Below are 17595 nucleotides of genomic sequence, written 5' to 3' on the forward strand. Positions count from 1 at the left end.
AAGATTTTTTTTAAAAAAACACCATCCATCCATGGGAATTAAAAACTTAATGGGCAAATTTCACTGCTTCATTTTTCATACAACAGCCACAAGCCTGTTTGTCACCCTAGGCAAAGCAAATTTGGGTTTTGTTTAATGGAGGAACAGCCACCAGATAAGAGACACGGTTTTACACAGCCCAATACAATACTGAACAATGCACAAGCCACGCTCTATCATATCTCCCTGTTTAGGCAAAGTCATATCCAAATTGCCTCCACACCTGGATCACAAGCCTGAAGAAACAGATGAGGGCAAGGTGGGAGGCAGAACAATCTCTCCATTATAAAGATTTTGATTTACATAGCTGAGTCTACATGAGAGAGCTATCTGTAACCGCAGCCTTTTCAGTAAGCAAAATTTGCCTCAGTGATACTAATAATTTAGTTAAAAGAGTACAGGATAAAGCAGTGAATGCAAAGGAACCTTTTTTCTCCTTCATCTGTCTAAGAAAGAGTTATTCTTATTGGTCACAATAAACAAAAGCAGCTACAAACCACAGTGATGCCAACGATCAACGGAGTTACGAAATAGACTGGTGGAGGTGTTCTGTTTTGCAGGAGCTCGTGGAAAGAGTAGAAGAGATCTGCCCAGCTCACACACCACAGCAGGACACCAAACAGCTGAAAGTAGTCAAACAGCAACAGCATTTGGTATATTCATCTCCAGGAGCAGTCAGACAGCTAGCAAAACCGTCACGATTCACAGATTTCCAGCAAGACAAAGCTGTGCAAACAGAACACGGCCGCGTTGACCCGCTGCAGGCAGGCTAATGGCACTGTCCCACTGCACTCAAACCAAGGATCTCGTCTCAACTGCTTTTTGCAAAGGATTTGCAAACACAGCAGTAGAAAGACTAAGTATTTACCTGTTTTTTCCCCCTCACACTATCCAGTTTTGGTTAGAAACACAGGGAGCATCCAGATTAAAGGGAGACATGGCCTGAAGCAGAAGCCTGGAATTTTTCTCCAGGAATAACCCCAGTTCTCTCATGGCCTATGGAAAGTGACTTGCTTCCGTTCCTTAGACCTAGCCATTTACAAACCAGAGGTGCTGTTGACACCAGCCACCTCTTAAGCACAAGATGCAGATGAAATCACATAGCTATTGGGTAGGTAGAGTGGCTTGAAAAAAGACCTTCTTGTGCTTACTTTCACAATCAAATTAAATTCCCACTAGACCTACCTTAAGGTCTTGGTTTTGCAGCTTTCAATGGTTTAAAGGTTAAGTAAGGGTGAAACAGCACAGTTCTGGCTCACAAAAGGGATGCTTTCTCTTCTGCAGAGCAATCAACATCTCGTCTCTACCCAGAAAGGTGGCCTCATAGGACAGATTTCCTTACAGATGAGCTATCCTTTGCTATCCTTCCTCAGAAATCTGTACATACACTGTTGCCTCCTCTAAGCAAGTTCTTCAGTTCCCCCATTAATCAGAAGGAGTTCTGCTTCAACCCTACTGCAGCACTTGCTTGCATACTGAACTAACACTAACAAACTCAAAATTGCACATTATTCATGGCGCACTGCAAAGAGATCTTACCGTCTTGAATCTGTTCAACACAGAAAGCACAATGTACCCTCTTTTGTTGTGCTTTAGGTAGAGAAGATAGAAGGGTAATGCACTCCATAGATAAATGCTGGGGATCCATGCTAGGACGGTATTCTGGAAACACGGTGTCAGGTCTGGATTATCAGTGTGTATTGAAAGATTTGAATCCTGGAAAAAAGACGAGACACGTTTATTAACAAAGAGACAGAAGCACTGCCAATTGGAACATCTGCTTGAAGAAGTTGTATCCAGATTCTACTGGAGTTAGCACATGACCTTAGTAAAAGCTTTCCCAAAATACCTATCCCAACCACTTGCAGTTAATCTGCTATAGTAAAAGGGCTAAGTACAGTTACAAATACTGGGCAACATAAAAATTAAAAAGATTCTGCCCTCGTGTATCTCAGAGTTGGATGTGTATTTTGTAGCAGACAAGCCTGTGTGGTTTTGTCTTTGCTAAGGCTTAGTTACCAATGCTGACACCACCACATTTCTTGGGCATTCCCAGCCTGGAGTGAAACTGCTAAACAAAGCTCTTGCGGCAAAATCCTCAACTGGAGAACTCATCCAGCAGGAATGTCCAGCACTGAAGAAAATTATCACGTTTAGATCAGCTGTAGGCTGACCTGGGAAAATCCCCTCCATTTACGACTAAAATTCTCTCCTTCTTACTCATATACCTCTAACTGTAGCTACTTCGCTATTCTAAACAAAGGTAAAAGGAATGTATTGTATTTGCAGATAGGAATACAGGTTTTCTTGCAAACATGGCAAGCAATGCTTTCCATCTGTGACCTCAGACACCACATATGCAACTTGTGCCTGAGGATTTGAATGCACCACATACAAACGCACAGTTATGCAAGTTCAAACTAAGACATTTCAGTACAGTTAAGGGGAATTTGTTTTTAATCAAACCTACTGGAAATTCACACCATGCATTTTGCCATCTGATGTGTCATCTTAAAAGTGGTAGATAAATACTTACTGCAGGAAATGTAAAATTACTTTGTTGTACTACCATTAGCAAGCAGATGATAAAACTAAGATACCTGTGGTTCAAATATGCCTTACCTCTACACTAGAATCACTTACTTGTAACTAATTATTTTTGGGTATGAGCTCTCAGTAGAAGTGTTTCAGTTAGGCTGAGACACTTCGCCCTACCCCTTATAAATGAATGACTGACTAGTCTGAATATGAATTCTTCAAAAGTATTTCCAGTCCTGCTTTTGTTTACCAATGCAAAAGAGACTGCTGAAAGCAATGGTTGATTGTAGGAGAACTGAAGAGCCCCAATCTGCTGACAATCTTTCAGCTTTGGTGATGATCTGTCAGAAAGGACATACATCACTGCATCAGTCACCATACACACAAGAGAGCTCTTAAGTGTAATGACACTACAAAGCTGTGGCAGGTTGCAGGAAGGTTTCGCTGAACTGTGACAACTTTGTCACTCAGAACTTCAGCTTTGGCACAACTGAAACCTCTGGCAGTGGCGAAGGTTGGCACGAATCCATAACTATGCATCTGAACTGCACCCTTTAACGCCACAGTTAGTGCCTCTCCAGCCGAGAAATCGCTCTTTTGGAGGCACACAAGCACCCAGCATGGGCCAGGGGAATAAAAACGCTCCCATTTACCTTAAACAGGTTTGTCCAGACCTAGGGGGAACTTCAGCCACAAATCGACAACACAGGGGCAATTACACAGCAATTCAAACACAAGATCAGAACCAAACAAAACTCCAGCCTCACATTCAAACTATTTCTGCGTTATCCTCCAGCGAGCAGGTCTCTGGCACCAAAAAAGGAAGATAACATTTCAAGCACCCATTTTTGGCTCATCATGAAAACATTTCAGCATCTCTAACATGATAAGCTCCCCTAGCAGCTACCCTGCCTGGGGCAAGAGATGCCCTCTAGAAGTCTGGAGCTGAAGAGCTCTTTAGTTCCAAAGCAGGAGCTTATCTACTATCATTTATTCAACAAAATACTAATTTCCTCTTTAAATTACACGTGGTTTAGCAATGTCTTGAGCATGTTTGTAATTGTGCTCCTTTTTCTTGCTGGAAAAGGAAAGCTGAGGAAGACTAGCAATAACTGGGCATAGAATAAAACAAAGATTCCATTGGGGGGGGCACACTCTTAATTTAAACCTTTCCTATAAAACCAAAATGTCCAGAAATGGTTTTCTGCCTGTCAGCAACCTAGAAACTGCCCCAGATGTCCATTAACTTTGGACTGAACACAAGCTGACTATTGTAACCAAGACACAGACTGTATGGCTGCCAAGCCATTTGAAGGTTTGAAGGTTTTCATTAACTCTTATTTAAACAAGGCAAAGGACTTGCATTTCTGAACGTATAAATACAGCTGGCCAGAAAACAAAAATTCTGTCCTAAGAAAACACATAAGATTTTGAGATTCAGTTGAATTATTCCTGAGAATATAAGTGGAACTTTTCCAAAATTACGTGAAAGTGTAAGAAGCAGCACCCACCCGATGGACCAACAAGAGCCTACTACTGCCACGGCACATGGGAAACAGGGATGTGGGCTGAAGGAGAAACCTATGTTCAAGGTGACACCTGACTACTGGCTATCTTGGTAATGTTTTCCCAAGTCCAGTACCATCCTGGACTAGATAAACAAGTTTCCTGAACAGATGTGTTTCTGTAAAAAGCTTCCCTTTCAACAAACGGGTGTTTTCTGGGAGCAGACTGTTTTTTCCATCTTTGAATACAGTGAGAGGGGTTCCTGTTAGAAGACACAGTACCTAAAACATTTAAGTAGTGTAATTCCATGCAAATTACTTACTCTGAGACCAGACTAACACTGCTATGCCATGTAGTAGGACTCTGCAGTGAATTATTATTATTATTACTTTTAAATCAGGGAATATGAAAGTTGTGTTTCTTACCACATTTCTTACCAAGGTGGATCTGTTTTCATGGAGCTGGCCAGTTCCACTTTATGGCTCAAATCACCACACTGACATATATTCCAACATTCCCTCCAATGCTAAACAACTCATTTGTGTTAGAATACGACACGAAGTCTCAGTACAATCTATCCTGACCAAGCCAACATTGTTAAATATTGCCAAATACCCTCCAGTTCAGCAGTAATGGAACTCCACCCCTGAGAACAAACACAAGAAGCAAAATGGCTGGAGAGAAACACCAGCTCTTTGACTTCTATCTTTTAAGCCTCCTGCTTTAATCTGGCTTTGCCTTTCCATATTCTGGACTCTGTCCTGCTAAGTTTAAATGCTTCTTGTGTCCAGTTCTGATTGAGGATGAAAATACCCACCTTCGGCTGTCTGGGTTTGAGGGTTTTCTTTGGACTGACTACTGAAAGAAGTCTAACACACTGATGTTGGGTAGCACACGTGTTCCTCGGCTCATGGCTCTGTGCTGTCCTGAGAGCCGCTCACCTTCCTCTGTGCATCACAGTGATGTCTCAGGGTCCCCTTCAACGAAACCCCAGGAAAACACTCTGCAGGCAGCTCTGTGACCCAGAGCCGGGGTGGCCCAGAGCCAGCGTGTCCCATCAACAAGCATCTCCTAGGAGGAAATAGCAGCACGTGTTGGGAAACACCACTTTCTCCAAGAAACTTATCTCAGGAAAACTGTAACAGCCAGCACGCCCAACACAGCTAACATCGCTGTCAGCTCGCTTCCTCAGAAATGAGTCTTAAGGGCCGTAACCTGCGACCTCCTCCTAATCCAGACTCCCACTGTGCTCCCTGGCTCCTCCAGATTGCCAAGAGCTCTGTGGCAACTGTCAGTGATCAGCAGCACTTCCCTGGATGCAGTATCATGTATCAGGTAGGAGGCTCTGCAGGCAAGATACAGCATTGCACAAATACCAGTCCACCGTACCGAACTCCCTGGGCACAGAATTTACTTAATTCTGTAATACTGCTTAAACGCAATGCCAACATCCATGGCAAAAGAGATTAGAGATGCTTGTTACAGCTTCACACCAGACATGGGATCCCCTGGAGTTTAAAACTTATACATTAGTGGGGCTTTCTGTTGATCAGTTAAGAATATCATTGACATTGTCCCTTGCAGCAGTTTTCAGTCACACCCATCACTCCAGTCACAGCCTTTGTAAACACAACCCTCATATTAAAGGCCATCTGTGCAGCAGGACTTACATTTAGATGAGCAGTATTAAATACATGATCTTCATTTAAGGGAAGGTATTCAGCAGGGGAAGCTCTGAGCAACATTAAAGCTGCTCTAATACTTAGCACTTTCTATTACACTTTCCCCTCTGGAAAAGAAAACTGCTATTGAAAATGCCACCCTTAAAACTAATAATGCCTTTAAAGGAAAAAAAATTCAGAGCATCACATCTTGGGCTTCTTGCATGTCATGCCTTAGTTTTCAAAGAAAAAGGGGAACAAACAGAAAGCCTAAAGCTAGGCTGAAAAACAGGAACAGGGAAATTCCTATCCCTTTCCCAAACCTCAAGGATTATGTTAATAGAGCCTGCTGAGAAAGACCAGCTGGGGTTCTGGTGTTTGGGTTAAGTCTAAACCAACTCCTACTCCACTACAGAAGTTTAAAATGAAAGTGCCTCACACTGGCTTTTCCTGGCATACAGCTGATGCTGCAATAATGCTCCTCAAACAGCTGGCAATGGAAAGCTCCCAAACCCTAGGGAAGGCTAACAATATCCTTTGTCGTCTCAAGCAGCTAACTCCATTGAATGGATAAATTAATACATGCTTCTCTCTAAGTTCCTACAGCACAAAAATAATTGGGAAAAGCACAGGAAACACAAATTTATTCTTTATCTGCTAAATTCATTCTTTATCTGCTTGGGAAAGTGAAGGCCACTGTGCTGATGTCATTCACACCCTACCCAAGGTTAGTACATGACATATCGCTGATTCTCTGTCAGTTAGCACCCGTTGGCACATTATTTAAGATTAAAAATCAAACTGAAAAGCTGACTGGGAAGGTACACACCCTTCCCAGAGAGAGATAAGTGAAAAACTAAAAGTGGCAACACTTCCCCACAGTAAACAAACATGGAAATGGTATCTCTTGTAAAAGAAACTGTTAGTGAGAATCTAAATACGGAGGACAATCTTTCTGCCCTTCTATTGCCCCTAGATCTAGTAAATACCCTGCCTGGGAGTTTCATTCACACAGCTTGGCAAAAAAAAGAAGAGGAAGAAAAAAAGGATGGTTTTCTTTTGGCTCTACCACACTGCCTCCACCCCACAACAAGCATGGCTCTCTGCAGCAGCTCTGAACCACACCACCAAAAACAGTCAGGGCTCAGTTTTAGCTACATCACAGGCTTCATCTCAGCCCCTCCCTGTCTCACCTCCCATTTCCAGCTGTTGTCCACCTCTTCTGCTTGGTCCCTGCCGGTAAACTCTTTGGGGTAAACTCTGATAAGCATTTTAGAGCACAAATGCAAACAAACAAGCCCTCTGCTCCAAGACTCCAGAAGGCTGCCCATTTCAAACGGCATTCTCACAGCAAGACCATCCGTTTACATTTCCAAAGGAACAATTTCACCCTTATGTACAGAAGGAGTAACATGCTTCATTAATCCACAGTGGCTGCTGCACAACTCAATTCCTTCACACAATTACAGGAACAACCATCTCCCCAGCCCTTAAGGGCAAGAGATGGGACATTCTCCGCTACAGCACCACTGCTTGGAAAAAAAGTTGAGAGGACATAAGCTTTTATAATAGTGCATGAACCACACAGTTATTAACCAGACATAGCATTTTTCAGTTTACAAAGCACACTGCAACAGTTATCTACATTAGTGAAGGACACCATGCAGGATGCTGAACTTTCTTTTCCAGCAGTAAAAGGATCGTTAGTGGCTTATTTTAATGGATCAAATAGATCTGGCACATGTTCATAGCCTATACAAGCTAGTTTATGATGATGGAGTAACTAGTCACAGGTTTGTGGTACCAACCACACAACGCACTTGAGAACTGTGGACCAGACATTCAAAAATCAAGGTACTGGCTTAATGACAGTCGTTAACATGAAACAGTAAGTTTCCTTTTCTTCTCTTCTTAGTTTTTACAACTAGAAGTTCAGAGCTGCTCTGCTGTTGTGAACAAAACTGAGGCTGGATTAAAAAAAAAAAAAAAAAAAAGGCTCATATTCTGCCACAGTCCTGTGAGCCCAGGAAATGGGGCTTTCAGAAAAGCATCTGTAGCTTAAGAGAAATAATAAAGTATAAGTTGACCACAGTAAATATATGCATCTACAACAACATACACCTAAAGTAAAAGTAAAATCCATCTACTTCAACTGTTTTAGTAGCAGTCAGCCTTCTTGCTTGGACAAAGGGACCAAGAAAGGAAGGCATAGTGCAACCATAGAGGTACAAACGCTCCTGAATCAAAAGCAGGACTGAGAAGAAAAGGACACAGGATCATTCCTTCAGAATAAAGTCCCCAACTGCCTTGTAAGATTGATCAAAGCTGTATAGTTCTGTAGAGAAAACTTCCTGTCAATTGCATCATCAAAGGCCTTTCCTATAACCTGGTGCAAGTACAAATAAAGGAGTGGGTTGCCCCGTTTCAGCCCAGTGTAACAATGGGTGCTGGGGAATATCCTTAATTTGAGCCATCCCAGCTCTTTTCAGCTGAAAGGCGTTGGGTTAATTCAAGGATCATAATGAATGTAGCTCAATTAAGAAGAAGTACGAGGCAGCCCCTGCTTTATTTTCTCCCCTTCCCACCCTGACTCCTCCATTTTAAGCTGGCCCATCCAGTTGGGCTGCTGTACAATAATAGTAAAAGGGATTGTCACCAAAAAAATTGTCATCAGTGCTGCTCTGACATTCCACCTGCCTAGTGGGAGTTGCAACCGACAAATTGACTGCAGAGATAATGAGGTTTTAATGTCTGGTCAAGGCTCTCTTTAACACGACAGCAGCGTGAGAGTTCGGGGTGGTGGGGGGGGCAGGACACAGAGGTCACGCACCATCTCAAGCACCCAAGGTGGGTCACACTCTTCAGCTGCAGGGACTCTCATTAGGGGAGCTCCAAGAAGTCAAATGCAGCAGCAGACCAGAGGGCAAGGACAGACTCTGGGTGCTAATGAGCTTTAATGCCAAGATTAAGCCCGTTTATCACTTACAGACCTGACCTAAGCTCACCTAACACAGAGGAGCACTACACTTTAGCTACACTTGCAGAGTTAATATGCACAAATTGTACTCATCTCTCAGTCCACAAAATTTCTGCTTATTTCAGTCATTTTTATTCAGAAGAAGAGTGAAATCTGCAGTCTGGCCCTAAACCATGGCAGTAGTTTCAGAGAGAAAAAGAGCTCACAAAGCACCACCGCAGGTAGCACCTTTCGGAAACGTCTGCTCATACACCTCCCCCATCCTCTCAGCTATTCTCTCTTCTCTTCCCTTCTTCTCAAAGTGAAGGCTGGACTTCCATGTTGTTAAGCCAGAAAAAATCAGAGATAAAGAAAATATGGTGACTATGGAAAAGGACTCTGTTAACCACAGAAACTGAAGCAAAGGCAGAACTGCCCCGGTACATTGCTCTACCCCAAACCAAATGCATGCACAGCTTCCATCCAACCCTAAGTGATGTGAACTTAAAGCTTAGAACTTGTTTTTTTTCAACACCCAGGAAATCCCTGTTTCTAAAAGAATCATGTTTAACTACAATCTGTACAAACACTCCGCAACTGAATCCACCCAGCCAGTGCTAGTTTGAAGAGAGGAGCACCATCCGTAAAGAACTGCTGCAAGATCAGTGACCGAACTGCAACACGCTTACAGTAACAACGCTTCAAATAGCCAAACGAACTAGAACTTTAACACTTTGCCACAAAGAGGCTGAGACCCGGAAAGTGAATTTTTGCAGGTCATGAACATGTGAGCATGATGTGCCAACTCTGTATCGGGGCAGGACAAAAAAGGGGAAAAAAGCAGCAGACAGAATAGCATTGCTGCATATGAAGATCACCACTGGCCACGATTTTCCATCAGATCGATCTTCCAGTAGTAAACTGTTTCCCCCAGAAGACATACCTTGCTTTTTCAAAGGGGACAAAACATAAAAGCATTAAGTTTTTTACTGCTTTTTGTTCCACTTTGCCTGCTCTCACCTACCCTTGCTATAACAAAACGATGATACTCAGAACATGGAGGTTTTTTCCCCTGCGTTTTTTGGGGTTTTTTTCTGTGTTTCCAAATGTACATAATAACAAAGAGAAATGAAAGGGAAACAATTTGCAGATGTGAAAGGTAGGGGAGATTCTAGAATACAAGTCATTCAGCTGAGGGGGAAAGGAGAGAGAGCAAAGGAAGAAACGAGAATTTATTTAGTTCTTTTAATTGCACAAGTGTCAAATGCATTCCCAGAAAGTTTCAGAAAGAAATTATTACTTCTGAAACTAAATTACTTTGACGTTTGAAACAACTCCCATGAAATAGTTTTTCTTCTCCCCCTCCTTCATTTCTTACTCTGTTCTAATTCAAAGCTTTATGACACCGGCACATGACATTACTGTAAATGATTTAAGTTTTATTACATTGACTTTGCCTCTCACGCTGCTGGGCGATTAGCACAGGGACAAGGTGCCAGCTCACACAGGCCCAGCATGGAATCAAGGCTCCTGGCCCTACAAAAGCCTGAACGCATTCCTGGGAAGATCTTTGGCTGCGTTCTGCGATGCTCTCCTCCAGCTCAGCCAAATAACGTGCGACTGGATAATGGCCCATCACATTCACGGCAGTATCAGGAGACAAATGGAGCATTAGCTTACTGGAAAAATCAAAGATCCCATTTAATAGGTTTTTCAAAGGAAATTTTTTTAAATTAAATTTTAAACAGTAATAGTCTCTTCATTTTAATACATTACAAATTCACACGTGTAGAAAGGAAAGGATTATATCTCCAGTGGCATAGTAATTTGCCTACCAGGTAAGCTAAGCCCATCCTCATCTCAAAATGCTTTAAATTCTTAACTGTAGCGATTAAATGAGCTCCATTTTAAGGAGGTCCTCATGTGACTCAGACTTTATTTCAGATATTATTTCTTTTCAGGAGGCAAACTCTATAGTATTCTTAAGTCCCAGACACTACATCTACCAGCTATGTCACTTCAGCTACAATGGTCAGAGCTGCGTCCAGGGAGGAAGAGTTGTGCTGAAAGCTGAAGAACATACATGACCTTGAGTTTTGCTGCAGAGAAGAAATCTCCCCGAGGAGCTTTAATCCCCTGTTAAAGCAAGGTGGGTCCTTGCCTCCTCACCATCTGCCCCATCTCACAGCACCCTCAAGTTTTACTGTCTCACACCCAGGAAACACATGGAAGGGAGGGACAAACAGGCTTTTGTGTCCAGATCTTTGTGAAGCACTTCCCACAAGGCCACTGCGCACCTGGGCAAAAAGAGATTCTTCTCACCTTGGGCTTTTTTTCCCCCCCCCCCTCCTTAAAAATCCTTTTTCCTGCAATTCCAGAATTGCAACTGGGAATTCCAGAAAGGACTCAGCCATCCTGCTCAGATGTTGGTGGTGACAACTTTATCAGCTGCTACCATTCTCTGGCACAGAGGACTACTGTTCATTTGACCCATCAGTTGTCTGGTTTGAAGGAAATGGTAATAGCTGCTTTCCGAACAATCACATTCAGATATTCTACTGAAATGAATGTCATTTTCATGAGCTTCATTAATTAACACTGTCATTGAAGGACTCCATAAATCCTTGATATTGGCAGCTTTCACTAGTATTAAGTTCTGCTCATAACTCTCAAATCCAGACCTCGTCTTTCCCAAACACATTCAAATACAATCTATTATGCCATTTACACACAGATGAATGATAATAGGCCCTGTATAAGACTGCAAATCTAATGACAAATATTTATACTGCTCCTGACATACAGAATCTGAAGCCCGAATCCTTTAGCAATAGCTCCATTCAACTCAATTCAAGAATCTTAAAATCCTGGAGGATTTGAGCTTGAGTACTTCATTGCTTTTAAGTTCAGGATGCTACCAACACAGCTACCCTTTGAGAGAGTGTAACTTCATAGATCTGATGTCTGAAGAGACCATTACCGTCACCTAGTTTGCTCTCCTACCTAACATGAGAAAGAAGACAGACACCTGACGCAATCATTTGTGAAGAGATTTATAGAAGTGGGACTCCATTATCTGAAGTTGGATGCAGTTAAAAAAGATTATGTGGGGGTCTGTATCACATTTAAATATCTATAAACACTGAGCATTCTGTGTTTATCACAGCGTGGCAGAAGGAGAAGATTATATATAAAGAACAGTCAGTCTGGACTACACCATCCTACTGCAGAATCCCTCCTTTGCAATGACCTGCTATTACCTTTCACTTCACTCTTCCTCTGCTGAAACTAATTTAGTTGAGAATATAATGGAATAATTGAAATTCAATGTTTTATTATTAATTTAGGGCCAAACCACTTAAGTTGTGTACAAGTTTCTTTTAAAGAAAAACACATTGCAAGAAGTACATTGTCATCTTTCTTCAAAGAAATATTTCTTCCTTACTACAGCTATCATTATTATTATTATTAGCTATTATTATTACAAAAATTTAAGCACGATATATGATGAAGCAAAAGGGGAAATTATGAAGAGGGGAGACTGGTGGCACTTTGAGCCAACAGTGCAGGAAGTTGCTTTTCCAGAAAGCGGCATGACTTTCAGCCCAAGCCTACCAAAATTTCACAGAATGACTCAAGGTGAAGGAATATCCGCAAAGCTGAAGGTTAAAGGCATGCCTGCATGAGACTATCTCAAAGACAAGACCGAGGTACTGTTTACTTTTGAGAGTTACTGCAACTTCCTGTTGAATTACTCAAGAGGCTCTGGGTGAAAAAGCAGCCAGCAATTTCACATGGGATGGGAAGAAAAAAAAACAACAAACCAACAACAAAAAAATGTGTGTCAGGTTACCAAGACACAGGGTAGGCAAGGAAAGTGAGCTCTGTCAGCTAAGCAAGATCAAAAGGAACAAGCCTGGATCTCATCCGTAACTGACTAGAAGTTGCGGTCTCCCCTTTGAAGCACTCTATCACTTGTCCTCACATTTCCTATTTATGCTGTTAAGAAAACCCCAGCCCCGAAACCACAAGCTACTGCCCAAGCCCAGGCACTCTGTCTGTAGGCTAAGGTGTTTGTATCACCCATCATACAAACAGGAGCCAAGTGCTGCCGAGTACTTCATGTTTTATTCTCTCAGCAGCCATCACTCACCCAGAGGGCCTGAGCTGCAGAAAGACGACATGTCTTTACACTGGCACAGAATTTGGTTTTCTAAGCTCGTGCCGTTTAGTCATTAGGCCAAAACACTTCTGCAGCAAACACTCCCTAGGAGATCACTTTGTTCTCCTCTCGGAGGAACTGCTCACATTTTACTAGCGGAGGACATAAGCAACAAATATGTGGTAATTCCCCTGTATCTACTTTTAAAGTACAGGGATTGTGGGTCACGTTAATTGGCACACCTATCTAGCACACTTACTATCACATACTAAATATGTGACACAATAAAGTAATGGTAATTATGGGTAATTAATAGCAATTTCGGGGAATAGTAAATAACACTCCTAAGGACTGCCTTGTGCCAGTGTGCACTATTACATTCATCTCCTCGCAAAAGGCATTTAACATGGGAACGCTGCTAGGTGATATTAACAATTAGCTTCAAATTCTCAATTGAAAGAGACAATGTGTTTCCAAGTGTTCAGATGAAGAGATTGTTCATGCTGCATTTTGAATAAATAATGTTCTAGTTGTTCCTCTTTTATCTATAAATACCCTATATTTGTATTAGTGATTTCTGATTTTATGTTCAGCAGGTAAAGTGGTAGCTGGAAGGCAAAAACATTCATAGATTTCTAATGTGACCTACAGCATTTTCTTTCATTTCTGATTTCTAAAATGGGTTGAACAGGAGATCATTTTGCCTCTGCACAAAATCAAAAAATCCCCCAATCCATTGACACTTCCAGCAAAATTCCCCCACCCTGCACCAGGGTGAAGAGTTGAAACCTTAACAGTTTTGATAATCCAAAAAAATCCAAGACAAATCAATCATCTGTTCAAGTAGATATATTTCAACGTAAACACTTTCATGAGCTAGTTCTGAATCGTTCTGTTTTGATTCTGACCTCATTTTAACAGAAAAGTATTGTAGCTGGTTTAAACTCCAAAACAAAGACTGTTTAAATTGGAACAGCATGTTTCCTTTCACTCTATACAGTTTTAAAACCGACACCAATATGTCATTCAGCTTCCAAAAATATCTAGATTTTCTTTGACAAAAAATGGGGAAAGTGTTGAAGTTCATCAGCTATGAATAAGCAACCATTAATAATGGTTCACATTTTATGAAGTTCTTGATCTGAACTGCAAAGCTGAACACCGTTGGTTTGGTGTGCACAGGCCAGTGACTGCCTTTCACCTTGTTCTCCGTTCTTCAAGTGTACGGCAGCATGTGAAACCTCAACTTTCGTTGACTTATTTCAAAAAGAAGCTTCTACCTACATTTTCTTACGGAACAACATATTTGCACAGCAAATCATTTCAAGGTGACTGTCATCCACATGGTCATCACTTACAACCTCTCATAAAATCAGTTCTACTTACAACCTCTCATAAAATCAGTTCTCTATATACATTCCTGTTATCAGAAAATACCACGGGCTACTGAAGTGAGGTATAAGACTCTTGGTCACTGAGTTCAATCTGCTGGTCACTGGGTCACATATTCCATTTCACACAGTTATTGAGTAACATTTTTTAAAACAAGCAGATGGAAGGTTGTTTCGAGTCTAAACAACTCTGGAACATTCTGAAGGAACAAAACAGGTCTACATTTATTAAGTAGTTTGCCCATTTGTTTAAGTAACACTGTTCATCTCTTTTCAATCAGTCTCCTTTTATTCTTTACTAATACTTTATGTTGAAGTGTGTGATAGTTACACAAAAAAAGAAGTTTATGGAGTCTTGTAACACACGCCTGACATCTTCCTTCACAGACTCAGGCAGAAAATGCATTCTTCTGCCAAACTACCATGTTACAGATAACTGGCATTAATCACATTTGAACTATTACTTTGAGCAAGGCTGAAGGTATATTTTTTAATTATTATTTATGCTTTGTTAAACACATTTAGATCTCTTCATCATTTATGCTGTAAATAAACGTTTAGTAATTAAAATGTCTTCCCTGGATTACCCCTATACTCCTTCCTGCAAATTCAGTTCTGAAAAGCCTTGGCAATATTAAAACTAAGATACACTACCTCAGTGTAGCGTACACCAGACACAGCACCACAAAGGGTCCTGTGCTTGAGTAACAGTACTGCATAAAGCACCGAATGATACATTTACCTCATACTTAAAACCAGCAGAACGGCATGAACATTTATATTATGTATCAATAACCTGTTACCAAAAGCTTTGGCCACATAGTTGCACTAAGCCTTCCTTGAGAAGCCAGGACATGCTTCTCCAGGCAGCCTATAAAGTAGCGAGCAGTGTTGATCTGTTTGTGCTTGTTCCTGTTCTATAAGTGTTTATAGTAGAAATAAGAGGTGAAAATACTTGTTTGAGCAAGCTTATCTGCCATGTGTTGTAGCAGAGAGTGTGAGGGTGCTTGGAAATGATATGTGAAAGTGAACGAAGAAATGTAACTAAGGGGCTTAGGAGCCTAAGTCCTCTTTGAAAAAGTAATGTTGGGACAGTTTTTGAAAGATAATTAGTTATCTGATGATGGAGCTCAGCATCAAGTCCTCACAGCCAACTGCTCATGTTCTTTAATAGCCTTCTTAGCAGCGATTCATCTTCAGACACTTGGTTTCATTCCTGTTCATCTTTCTTTGAAAAAAATCTCCCTTGAGCTAAATCAGTGTAAGAGAAAGGCACGTGCATGAATTGTGATTTCTTGGAGGGCAATTCCAGACTCACCATATGTGCTGAAATCCCCACGGCTTCGCTTGCTCCGAAGTGCCTGCCACACAGCGCTGAGGAGAGCAGCTGTACCTTGGGGAAACGCTGCTCCAAGGACTTGCAACAGCACTTACACGCTTCAGCACAAGACTACGGGCACCAGTTTCCCAACTTTTCTGCTCACAAACTCAGCGCCTGCTGCAATCAGCCTTCCCAAAGGGCTGACGGCTCTGAACACAAGTCACCCAGTGCTCCCAGCCTGGTGACCACCCCTGGCTGCCACAGCCCACGGCTCTTCAGCGCTGACAGGCGCTGCCATCCCGCGGAGCGGCAGCAAGGCTGAGCAGAAGCGCCCCGGCAGGACCCCCCCCCGGTAGGGGCACCCAGCAGGCCCACGGCTGTGAGGCCCAGGGGTGGGCTACAGCCCCCAGGAGCTGCGGGGGGCACCGCGCCTCCCGCGGGAAGGAGGGGGCTGCGGCACGGCCCGGGGCCTGGCGGCGTCCCCCGGGGCCTGGCGGGGTCCCGGCTCTGGTAGAGAGGCTGGCTGGCGACAGCAAGGCCGGCCGCTGTGCCGAGGCAGGCGAGGGGATGATGCAGCTCAGCCCCCTCCGAAGCCGCGGGACCGACCTGTCCCCCCTGCCCGCTCCGGCCCCTCAGACCCGGCGCGGCGAGCACACGGTCCCGTTCGCGGGGAAACTCCCGCCGGCGGCGGCAGCGCGGGCCACGGCGCTTCTCCTCCGCCCCTGGGGCAGCCCCGCAACCGGCGCCGAGGGTGCTGCTCCCCGCCTTCCCCCGGCCCCTCCGCGCAAACCTCCCGTCCAACTTTCTCCTCAGCGAGGGGCACCCGCGGGGCGGGAAGGGGAGAGGGAGGCGGCACCGCCGGCCGCGCTGCTTACCCAGAAGCGGGACCCGCAGAAAGCCTCCATGGCCGCGGCAGGGGCGCCAGCTCCTCAGGCCCACGCCGGGCACCGGACGGGGGAGATGCCGGCTCCTTCCCCTGCTGGGCGGGCCGGGGGCGGGGAGGAGCGGGCCCGACGCGCCCCGGCCCACCCTCCCCGCCGGCGGCGGGAGTCGCCAGCGCCACCGCCCCGCTGCCCTCGCCCCTAGGGCCGGGAGGCGCCGGCCGGGGCCGCCTCAGCGGGGGCCCCTCGGTCCGGGAGCCGCCCGGCACAGGCCCAGCGCCTCCCTCCGCCGGGGGGCAGCGCGGGGGCGGCCCCGGCCCCGCTGTGGCAGGCCCCCGGAGGCCGGGCTCCCCGGCTGTGCCACGGAGCGGGGAGAGGGGCTGCCGCAGCCCTCCTGCCGCTGCCGGGACGCGGCTTCCCGAGGGCGGCCGGCCCGTGGAAGGGGCTGGCCCGCAGGAAAGCATTTGCCCTGTTCAGCGTAACCCGCTGGGACAGCCAGACCCTGCCCTTGGAGGGGACACGGGCGGTCCCCATGCGGCGGGGGAAGCGCTGGCTGAGGGACGAGGGACAGTCACCGCGGCCGTAGGGAGCAGCCTCTGCCCGGAGCACTGGGATAACGCTAACACCGGGTGACAGGGCCCGGCATCTCCCCCGCGGAGCGGTGTGGAGTACGGTCACCTCAACAGGACTTAGATGACCATCACATCCCTTACCCACCCATCTCCAGCCTTTTCCTTCACACCGATTGCTCCTGCCATAGATGTGCAGCTAAACCAGCGGCGCAGATCCGTTTCCCAAAGCTCTCAGTCAATAAACTCCATGTGTAACTAATGGATTCGGTAGTGTAGCACCTTGGACACAACCTGGATTTCCCCTCCCCGGGACGCAGAAGCACCGTTTGCTCTCCTCTCGGGCTGCGCCTGCAGCCTTACTGACCTCCCAGCACCTGCTGTCTGCCCACCCGCTTGCCACAGCATCTGGTTCAATAACATTATCTCACAAAGAGCACCCTGCTGCCACAAATTTACTTAAATATTTAAAAAAAGAGTTTGAGCTGCCTTCCTCACTAGAAGGTGAGGAACAGTCACACAGAGGGGTCGTGTCAAAAATGCTCACCAGAACGGAAGAAAAGAGATGAGA

General features: G+C 44.6%; 1 protein-coding gene across 2 annotated transcripts in view; it reads right to left on the reverse strand.

The window, feature by feature from the left end:
- ABCC3 (ATP binding cassette subfamily C member 3) overlaps window positions 1–16787 on the reverse strand; it is a 50674-nt gene extending 33887 nt beyond the window's left edge. The window contains exons 1-3 of one of the 2 annotated variants that reach the window (XM_056342370.1): window positions 16450–16746; window positions 1579–1755; window positions 537–662 (exon numbers count right to left, since the gene is read on the reverse strand). In XM_056342370.1, the coding sequence (XP_056198345.1) occupies window positions 537–662; window positions 1579–1755; window positions 16450–16479 (333 nt within the window). In that variant the 5' untranslated portion in view covers window positions 16480–16746. Of the gene's footprint in view, window positions 1–536; window positions 663–1578; window positions 1756–16449 lie in introns of both variants that reach the window. The other variant, XM_056342381.1, reaches the window with a different exon arrangement.
- Window positions 16788–17595: the final 808 nt, after the last annotated feature.

Source organism: Falco biarmicus, chromosome 1 (genome assembly GCF_023638135.1).
Source record: "Falco biarmicus isolate bFalBia1 chromosome 1, bFalBia1.pri, whole genome shotgun sequence".
NCBI lineage: Eukaryota > Metazoa > Chordata > Aves > Falconiformes > Falconidae > Falco > Falco biarmicus.